The sequence below is a fragment of the Phallusia mammillata genome, chromosome 7 (assembly GCF_965637545.1).
Source record: "Phallusia mammillata chromosome 7, kaPhaMamm4.hap1.1, whole genome shotgun sequence".
NCBI classification, from domain to species: domain Eukaryota; kingdom Metazoa; phylum Chordata; class Ascidiacea; order Phlebobranchia; family Ascidiidae; genus Phallusia; species Phallusia mammillata.
Genome location: NC_137258.1, coordinates 12,277,189 through 12,287,774, shown reverse-complemented (window position 1 = coordinate 12,287,774; position 10,586 = coordinate 12,277,189). Strand labels below are relative to the sequence as shown.

Genomic DNA, 10,586 nt, shown 5'->3' with positions numbered 1-10,586 from the left:
CAACCGTGAAACAAATCTTAAATCTTTGTGTTGTAGCGACCACGTGCGGTGACCGTTTCGTTCGCGAGTTACGTATTGCGGTTGGAAAAAAATGTTAGCGGCACAAAAAATAATCACCAAGTCCGAAACAGCTGCACATTTTACCTGTAAGCAGTGGTGGAGCTAAAACAAAGTTTGGAAAAAAATATAAAACAATACTATTAAACTACGACTTGTCACCAAGGTTGATGTTAGAGACAGAAAATCCATTTAGGTGTGACCCCTTTCGCAGCAACCTACGACCCGAGGGTCAGATACGGCCCCTTCACAAAAGAGAGTGTTATAGACTACTCCGTTTCATCAAAGGTTGTAAATATTTCTTTAACCGTGACTTGTGGCTTGACCGTTGCTGACACTAGTTCTCCGCTTTAGGAAAATATTTGTATCGAAAGGAAAGTACTTGTACGTATGCATACATCTTTTGTAAATTAATTCATCGGACTTCTGACCTGCGGTCAAGCTTAAGGAGTCGGGCCTACATGTGAACATAAGTCGCCCATACAGCATGGCACAAAGCAGTAGGCCTAGTTCATAAAAAGGGAGGATTTGCCTGGTGGTGAGGAAAATCCAAACGTTTACTTCCATTTTGACTGAGGTTTTTAAAAAGATTTGAAGTCGACGTTTACACCGTACAGAAAGAATGAAAAATAAATAAGTTGATATTTAAAAAATTAGTCAAAACAGTTGGAAATTACAAGTCTAAAAAGATAATCCGCCCAAGTTGTGTTTGGGGTCAAAGAGATGTCTCCTGTTAGGTCTGCCCTACTGTTAAAACTACATATTTAAAGTTGGAAGCTATGGGCATTTTGAATGTTGAAGTGATCTTGAATGAGGACCTTAAGATTTGAGTTGTAGACTTGAAGGTTTTTACCTCACACTGGAACTTGAGTTGAGTTTATTTAGCAGGGTGATACAAATCTCTATGGCGCAATTGCGCTAAAATGTTCACTTTGGTGGATATATGGTTAGGGTTTACCGATACGAAGTGACAAACGTCGATCAGAGACTAATTGTGTTTCATAAGTTTAAATACTTTTTTCGTCGAAACGGGACTTGTCCAATGAAGTCACACTGTTACATCTTATTTGCCAGTAATTGCAGATTTCTATTGATTCCCGCATTTCCTCAGTACAACTTGTGTTGTAATCTATGGCGTTGTGTGACGTAATAATCGGCTGCCAGTTTTGTGTGATAACGCAACGTGGTTCAGTCCTTTTCGTTGCTGACTTCCGTGGAGCACGGTGCTGCGTCGATTGAATTAGAAAAGGCTATTTATTGTCGTGTTGACGATTATTGGTGAGTCACTTTGCACATATGTGTTTAATGACTCCAAAATGTGAATTATTGTAATGAATGTAATCTTAACCGCAATGACCTAATATGTCATTCGCTTTGTAATAGTTGTACTGTACGTGTAATTGGGTTTAGACAAGGTGCTTAAGTTGCATTTTGTTTACGCAGTATTTCTGTTTTATCTTCACGTGAAGCGTGACTTATTCTGTACTGTCGCCAACATAGCTTGGTTAGTACTGTGTGTTGTGTGTGAAATATTGCAGATATGATTTGTAGATTAATAGGACGCATGTATTCCAGTGTGTAATAACCTATAAATATGCGTAGATTGACTGTGATGTGTATTAGTGTAGGTGTGCTGGATATACGTTATTAAGTTAGTGTTGAAATAAATCATTACTAAGTGGAAATAAATGTTTTATTATGCAATATAAGTGGTTTGCGTGCTTTTTAAGGTATTTTAGACATGAATCCAACAAGATGGCTACTTCCTTCACACAAGATGATGTAATTCTTTGTGTGACATTACCTTGTGCTATTCCAAACTGTTGTTTTTGACTGTTATCAAACTTCAGGAAATTGTGACCAACATGTGGAATAACGTTTTAATTAAAATCACAAAAAACTAAAATAATATTTCAACTATTTTAACACTTTTTGACTTTTTTTCTCGATTGAGTGCATTTGGTTTTGGTCTTTATTATCTTGCCATGGTGATATTATGAAATTTTGCAATTCCATTTTACATTTATGATAAAATTGTTTCCAAACATTTCAGACATAATAGGGTTTATATTTCTTCAATAAGCAACCTTTATTGTCTCTGGTAAAATTCCACTGGAATGTTTCAGTCTCCTCCCAAACCCTCAAGCTTTATAACACTGCCAGATTACAATCCAGCCTTTTTCGACAACAAATACACTACAGAGGGATTGGAATCAGATTAAATATTTTTTGTGTGTATACTGTTCTACTTCCACTGTGTATGTTTTGTAATCATTTCTGACACTGCCTGTAACATGATATGCTGCACATTTTAAACTTAAACAACTTTGAGGTTGTTGTTTTTTTATTTTGTGAATGCACCATCTGTTATAATGGTGATCATCTGACAAAAAATACAGGATATCTGTATAAACTTGGCTGGTGTTTTTTGTACAGGTGTGTTTTTGCAGAAAATTGCTTATTAAGTAGAATAAAAACAATATTTCATGATTTTGACTGAAATAGTACATAAATAGGCAACTCATTTGGGTAGTTAAACTCATCCACCCTAACTGCTATGATGTCTTAAATGCATTTATATGCACATGTATCTCTTTGAGATATGAGATTTTTATTAAGAGTTTTAGTTTGAGAATTCACAACTTTGGAAAAATTTATTCAACACATGTTGGTTGCAAACAGAAAAAGGGTAGATTAAATGAGCTAATTGTGAGATTACTAGATTTATGGTTTGTAACATAGAAGGAAAATAATGTTACTACAAAAAACTTTTAAACAGCCATATTTTAGCTCCAAGACTTTGCTGACAATCAAAAACAGCAGTTTGGATCAGCACAAGATGATGCTAAATAAAGTATCACATCGTCTTGTGTGAAGAAAATAGCCATTCTTGTTGGATTTGTGTCTTAAATATTAATAAATGCATGTAAACTACTTATATTGCACAATAAAACATTTAGTACCACTTAATACAGATTTATTTCAACATTAACTGAATAATGTATTCCCAGCACACCTACACTAATACACATCACAATCAATCTACGCATATTTATTGGTTATTACACACTGGAATACATGCGTCCTATTAATCTACAAATCATATCTGCAAAAATCGCTATGCAAATGCCTAAAATAAAAATTATCGTCATTTTTCCACTCTCTCCCCATTGCCCGCAATGCATTTTTGGGGCTTCCTTTTCAGCCGCCATTACGCTTCAATTTGCTTCAAAAATCACCCAACCGTTCAACGGAGTAGCGCAATCCAGTGTTTATAGAGATCAGTGGTTATTGTACGTTTAGGTGTGTACCAGTAATTGATGCGAGTTGAATACCCGTGCTATTTACTCTCTCCGGTTACCACAACAGTTAGTAAGATTTGTGCTATATTTCTGCATTTAAAGCGCAGTGTGTTAATGTCATGCTTTATGCAGAAACCGTTTCCTATTCGTTTTCATCGTCCTACATTCAAAGAATTCGCCTAATAAGATCAGCAAAACATCTATCTGTGTGGACTGGTTGTTGGAGGCTATTAGGAATCGCGTTTCAATTCTCTCCTCGTGTGACGTTCCGCGCTATAACCGGGGCGCGTTCACAGGACGTTACATGAAAGTTTCAACTGTTCGTTGAACAGAAAATTCCAGTTGAAATCAATTTCAACTGGGTGTTGAACACAATCTGCAGTTGAAATCAAGTTTCAACTGCTTCTTACAACAAGCTTCAACTGTGTGTTGAAGACAAGTTTTACCGTTTGTTAAATATTTAAGCGGTCCAGGATGAGCCAACCTAACGTCACAACTCCTGAAGCGGTCGCTGATTGTCGTCGACGCCTAAGTGAACAATACCTAGTCGCCGAGTGTCTGATGAAGGACCACCGCAACAAGCAGGTGCTCGAGACGGTTTTGGTTGCGCTTGAACATCTTTTTATCGATGCTGTTGCTGCCTACGAGGCGCATCCCGATCTTGCCGACGAACTAGCAAGCATAAGGAAAAACAAGGCCGAATTCAATGACCGAGTCTCTCACTGGGTTCTTGAGGTAAATTCTCCATCTACCAGTGTTTTACCTGTTAACATAGCTAGTCCGAGTGGAAGCGGTGATAAGAGTCCAAAGGACAACGACTCGTTCTGCGGACGAAGTAGGCGCTCTAGTTCTTCGACTAATAGTAGAACTAGAGTTAAAGTAACGACACAGCTCGCGCGTCTTGCCATTCAGCAGACTGCGCAGAAGCAGGAGCTGGCCAGACAGCAGCAAGAAATGAAAAGGCGACGTGCCGAGGAAGAGATTTGTCGTGCAGAAGAAGAAATCCGTCGTGCTGAAGAAGAACAGCGCCAAAAGGACAGCATGGAAATGCTAGAACTGCAGCACCAGCTACAAGCCGCAGAGGTCGAGGAGAAGGTTTGGGATGAGATGTCAGGAAACACGGAGTACGTGACGGTGAAGGAAGGTTCTGGTGAATCGACCACGCCTCCCCTGGAGGAGCCGCTCGGGGATCAACGCCGCGTATTGTTCACGTCACCGCCTGTCACGTCGCAGCGAAACCCTCCTGATCAGCGGTATGTGGTTGACTATGTTGCTCCGTCAGAGCCCCTGTCCCAATATGCGCCCAAAATTAAATCTTCGTTTGACGAAAGAGGTTCGTTCACAGCAACAAACCCAATTGTAAATAGTATTTGTACATATGATTCAGTCAAGCCAACTGGCGTGCATGACAATGAGATTGCATCACTTGTAAAGCACATAAACAGACCGAAGCCTAAAGTTCTCGTTTTTGATGGCAATCCAATGGACTATTGGAAGTTTGTCCGCAATTTTGATTCTCGTATCGACGACAAGGTCGACGACGATGGTGCCAAATTGTCGTATTTGGCGCAGCATTGTGATGGCAAGGCCCGTAAATTGATTGAACACTGCTTTAGACTAAAGGAAAACGGGTACCAACAAGCGAGGCAGTTACTGTACGACCACTTTGGCAAGTCACATATAATCGCTCATGCGTGTGTAAGGTGTGTTGTCAACGGTCCAGAATTGCGACCGAACGATGCTGCTGGTTTAAGCGAGCTTGCGCAGTCGCTGCGCGATTGTTTACTTACACTTTCAGACATTGACGAGCATTCCGAGATGAATAATTACCCTACGTTGATTGCTGTTGTGAATCGTCTACCGTTCAAGATGCAAGAGGCTTGGAAACGGCGTGTTGAGAAAATTCTCAGAGATACTGGCCGTGAACCTTTGTTTGAGCATCTTGTGGACTTTGTGGAAACTGAGGATCGGATTGCAAATTCGTTGTTCAGCCGCATGCTCGATGAGCATCGCAACGAAGCTAAGAAGGCGAAAGGTAAAAGTAGTCATGTAAAGGCTTCCAGTCATGTTGTTGTAAGCGAACAAGAATCTAGACCTAAGGCTCGTGCCGGACCTTCTCATTTTCCCACTGCCCCGCTCTGTCAGTGCTGTTCGGGAAATCACGTGCTTGCTAAATGCGAGGAATTTAAATCCCGGTGTTACCGTGATCGTCTGCGCGTCACCCGGCGCCGCAGACTCTGTGATAATTGTTTCAGATTTGGGCACTTTGCTACTAAGTGCAACAGCCCCAAAGCGTGTACCGTCAGGGACTGCAATGAAGCCCATCACACCTTATTGCATCCGCCAGAGAAGAGAGAGGACGAGTCTCCTGTCAAAGGACCTGCGCCGGAACGGACAGTTTGTTCGGTTGTGTCGGCGATTGGAAAGGACTGTCATGCTTCCTCTGGTAGACAGAGCGTCAACTTGATGATGGTTGCGGTCAAAGTCCGTGCTAACGGTAGGACTGTTGATACTTACGCTCTTTTAGATACTGGCTCGGGCATTACTTTGTGCGACAAAAAACTGACAGACAAGCTTGGTCTACGAGGTGAAGCGAGCAACGTGACGCTTAAAACGGTCAACGGAGACAGTCGCAGGCGCGAGGGCAAAAGAGTAAATTTATCTGTTGCTTCGCTTGATGGCTCCACAACTGTTGAACTCCCCGAGGTGTTCGCTGTTGATTGTCTGCCTATTACCGCCAACAAGTTTCCGAGAAACGCGGAATTAGATGCGCTTCCACATATCAGAGACCTGTCATTCCCACAGGTAGATTGCAGTGAAGCTTTGCTGCTCATCGGGCTGGACGTTCCAGAGGCCTTTCTCGTGCAAGAGGTACGAAAGGGAAAACCGAAGCAACCTGTTGCATTTAGAGTTCCACTGGGATGGGCATTGGCAGGACCTGTCTCTAACAAGTCAACTGATTTGTTTTCCGTCAACTTTACTCAAGTTGCCAATGATTCGCTGCACGAGAAGTTAGAGCGAATGTGGAAGACCGACTTTCAAGATACTAACGCCGACGCGATGCCTATGTCGCGTGAAGACCGGTACGTCTTAGATAAAATGAAAACCAGTGTGCAATTCAAGCAAGGTCATTATGAGTTGCCGTTGCCATGGCGCCCGAACGCACAACCGCTTCGGTGCAACCGGGACATGGCGCTAAATCGTTTGGGTTCTTTGGAACGTCGCATGAGACGCGACGCCGTGCTACGCGATGCGTATACAAAGACGGTACAGGGTTACATAGCTAAGGGCTATGCCGAAGAAGTTCCAGATGAGAAACAGTCTGCAGAGGTAGTATGGTACCTGCCGCATCACCCTGTTACAAATCCACACAAGCCCGGGAAAGTACGGGTAGTTTTTGACTGTGCTGCCAAATACCGCGACCAGTCGTTGAATGATGCTTTACTCCAGGGTCCGGATCTAACCAATTCGTTAGTAGGAGTTCTTTCAAGGTTCCGAATGGAAAAGGTAGCTCTTGTGGCCGACGTGGAGGCCATGTTTCATCAGATACGTGTGAAGCCGACAGATTGCGATGCACTTCGGTTCTTATGGTGGCCTGATGGCGATGTGTCGAAGAAGCCCACATCACACAGGATGCTTGTTCATTTGTTTGGAGCGACTTCTTCCCCTTCTTGTGCGAGTTTTTGTCTTAAACAAGCCGCTGATGATTTGCGAAGCGAATTTCCAAATGAAATCGTCGAGACGGTAGAAAAGAATTTCTACGTTGACGACTGTTTAAAATCCGTGTCGACTGAAGCAGAAGCAGTTCAGTTGGTCAAGGGTATTTGTGCACTTCTCAAGAGGAAGGGATTTCGGCTAACCAAGTGGCTTAGCAACAGCGAGCGAGTTCTCGCGTCCATTGATGAAGAGGAACGGGCTAAATCGGTGAAGGAGCTGAACGTGGATGGTTCCTCGTGCGAGAGAGTACTTGGCGTTCGATGGAACGTTTCGTCGGACGAGTTCGGTTTCAATGTCGATGTAAAGCAGCCTACAGCATACACCAGAAGGTCAATCCTGTCCGTGGTAAGTTCCTTATACGATCCTCTTGGCTTCGCAGCGCCTGTGATCGTGGTGGCCAAGACGATGCAAAGAGATCTCTGCAGAAAGCAGCTGGGATGGGACGACGTGCTTTCCGATGAAGACTCCGAAATGTGGGCAAAATGGTTGCAGCAACTACCACGGTTAGGAGACGTCGTTCTGCCAAGATGTGTGAAGCCCCACGATTTTGGTAAGGTGCGAAAAACGGAATTGCACCATTTTGCAGATGCGTCATCTACAGCTTACGGCGCGGTGACCTATCTGAGGCTGGTAGACGAGCGAGGACGCATTTACTGCTCGTTTGTAATAGGCAAGGCTCGCGTTGCCCCCCTGAAGACATATTCGATTCCCCGCTTGGAGTTGACGGCGGCCGTTGTTGCAGCCAAGTTGGATCAACTTGTGAGAAAGGAGCTGCAACTGGACGAATGCCAATCCGTGTTCTGGACGGATTCGACTGCGGTTCTTCAAAGTATTCGCAACTGCAATAAGCGCTTTCCAGTGTTTGTTGCAAATCGCTTGGCCAAAATCGAGGATGTTTCCCGGCCTAGTCAATGGAGACACGTCAGCACCAAGGTAAATCCAGCGGACGAGGCGTCCCGTGGACTCAGTGTGAATAAATTCCTCAGGTCCAGCCGATGGCTTACTGGACCCCAGTTTCTTTGGGAGCAAGAAGATACATGGCCTTCCTGCCCAGACTTGTCGTCATTGCCAATCGAATTTCTTTTGGTAAAGAAAGAAACTCAAACCGTTTGTCTGGTCGCCAGCGAATCCGCTACGGATCGACTCATTGCCAGATACTCATCACTCAATCGGCTGAAAAGGGCTGTAAGCTGGTTTCTCAGACTCAAATCGATGTTGATGTCAAGGAGGTTTCCTGCCAAGTATAAAGTACCTACTGGGCAACTGACCGTTGTTGAACTAAAGGCTGCCGAGCTTGAGATCGTTAAGTATGTACAAAAACGAAGTTTTCCGGACGTTATCGCTGCGATGTTGAAGGCCAAAGGAGAAGACATTCGTTTTCCAAAGAAAAAGAGGGCTCTTGGAAAGCTCAACCCAATTCTTGTCGATGGAGTTATGAGAGTTGGTGGAAGGCTCGAGCGTGCATGTGTCGAGTTTGATGTGAAGCATCCGATGATTCTTCCATACGACCATCGATTTACAGACCTGGTGATTATGCAGCAGCATGACGAGGTTGGCCATGCTGGAATGGGTCACACGTGGTCGTCTCTCAGGCAACGCTACTGGATCATCAAAGGAGGGGTAGCAGTTCGGCGTGTTCTTGGACAGTGTGTTTCCTGTCGCCGAAGAAATGGCTCCCTGGGCAAACAGATGATGGCAGACCTTCCTGCTGCGAGACTGCAGGCCAATAAGCCGCCGTTCTCGGTGGTCGGTGTCGACTACTTTGGACCTTTCCTTGTGAAGCAAGGACGAAGTGAGGTAAAGAGGTACGGGTGCATCTTTACCTGTTTTTCCACCAGGGCCGCGCACATTGAGATTGCGCATTCACTGTCTACGGACTCCTTTATTGGAGCTCTCCGACGTTTTATCGGTCGTCGAGGACGGCCAGACCAGATCTACAGCGACAACGGCACAAACTTCGTTGGAGCTGAGCGCATCCTGCGCGAAGAGCTGAACAGGTGGAATCAAAGGCAAATCTACAAATATCTGCAACAACGTGATATTGCGTGGAGCTTCAATCCTCCCACTGCCAGCCACATGGGTGGGGTTTGGGAGCGAATGATACGCTCTGTGCGCAAAATTCTCAACGCTCTGCTTTCGGAGCAGACATTGTCCGATGAGAAATTGATGACGCTGATGGTGGAGGTCGAGGCCATCCTGAACTCTCGTCCCTTGGTTCCGGTGACGTTCGATTCGAAGGATGAGGAGCCCCTTACACCAAATCACCTACTGCTGCAACGTGCAGCGCCGAATATGTCCCCTGGACTGTTTACGGGGAAGGACTGTTTCCATCGTAACCGTTGGCGCCAAGTACAATACTTGGCCGACCAATTTTGGCGGCGATGGTCGCGCGAGTACCTGCCGACGCTAATGCCCAGATCGAAGTGGGCAAATGGACATTCTAATTTCACGGTCGGCGACATTGTGCTTGTAGCGGATGATAATCAGCCTAGGAGCAAATGGCTTCTGGGTCGCGTGACCGATGTGCTTCCTGATCGGAAGGGAGTAGTGCGTCAGGTGATCGTCAAGACTCACACTGGATCACTCAGACGCCCAATTGCAAAATTGTGCTTGCTATGCCACGACGACGCGATGCGTGATTAGTTGTGTTCTTTTTGTGTTCGCAATTACTGCCGATGTTTGTGTGTTGTGTTGTAAATGTACTCCTTGGATTCGTACATTGTGGGGGGGCATGTTACATCTTATTTGCCAGTAATTGCAGATTTCTATTGATTCCCGCATTTCCTCAGTACAACTTGTGTTGTAATCTATGGCGTTGTGTGACGTAATAATCGGCTGCCAGTTTTGTGTGATAACGCAACGTGGTTCAGTTCTTTTCGTTGCTGACTTCCGTGGAGCACGGTGCTGCGTCGGTTGAATTAGAAAAGGCTATTTATTGTCGTGTTGACGATTATTGGTGAGTCACTTTGCACATATGTGTTTAATGACTCCAAAATGTGAATTATTGTAATGAATGTAATCTTAACCGCAATGACCTAATATGTCATTCGCTTTGTAATAGTTGTACTGTACGTGTAATTGGGTTTAGACAAGGTGCTTAAGTTGCATTTTGTTTACGCAGTATTTCTGTTTTATCTTCACGTGAAGCGTGACTTATTCTGTACTGTCGCCCAACATAGCTTGGTAAGAACTGTGTGTGACGTCATAAAGGCGCAGTGTGGTGATATATGTTATTGTACGTTTAGGTGTGTACCAGTAATTGATGCGAGTTGAATACCCGTGCTATTTACTCTCTCCGGTTACCACAACAGTTGGTAAGATTTGTGCTATATTTCTGCATTTAAAGCGCAGTGTGTTAATGTCATGCTTTATGCAGAAACCGTTTCCTATACGTTTCCTATTCGTTTTCATCGTCCTACATTCAATAAATTCGCCTAATAAGATCAGCAAAACATCTATCTGTGTGGACTGGTTGTTGGAGGCTATTAGGAATCGCGTTTCAATTCTCTC

The 10,586-nt window shown here is 44.2% G+C and overlaps 1 protein-coding gene and 1 long non-coding RNA gene across 2 annotated transcripts; both read left to right on the top strand.

Moving 5' to 3' along the window:
- The first annotated feature begins 1,341 nt into the window (after positions 1 to 1,341).
- Positions 1,342 to 2,470, top strand: LOC145238428 (uncharacterized). The gene is made up of 2 exons (XR_013862118.1): positions 1,342 to 1,561; positions 1,788 to 2,470. It is a non-coding gene; the product is annotated as an uncharacterized LOC145238428 (long non-coding RNA).
- Positions 2,471 to 3,765: 1,295 nt separating this feature from the next.
- LOC145238988 (uncharacterized) lies at positions 3,766 to 10,532 on the top strand. Its single transcript, XM_080102285.1, has 2 exons — positions 3,766 to 10,032; positions 10,198 to 10,532. Exon 1 carries the CDS (start codon positions 3,834 to 3,836, stop codon positions 9,717 to 9,719), a length of 5,886 nt encoding a protein of 1,961 aa, XP_079958411.1. The 5' UTR covers positions 3,766 to 3,833; the 3' UTR covers positions 9,720 to 10,032; positions 10,198 to 10,532.
- Positions 10,533 to 10,586: the final 54 nt, after the last annotated feature.

Coding starts and splice junctions, on each gene's coding strand:
- LOC145238988 (XM_080102285.1), top strand. CDS start 3,834: ATGAGCCAACCTAACGTCACAACTCCTGAAGCGGTCGCTGATTGTCGT.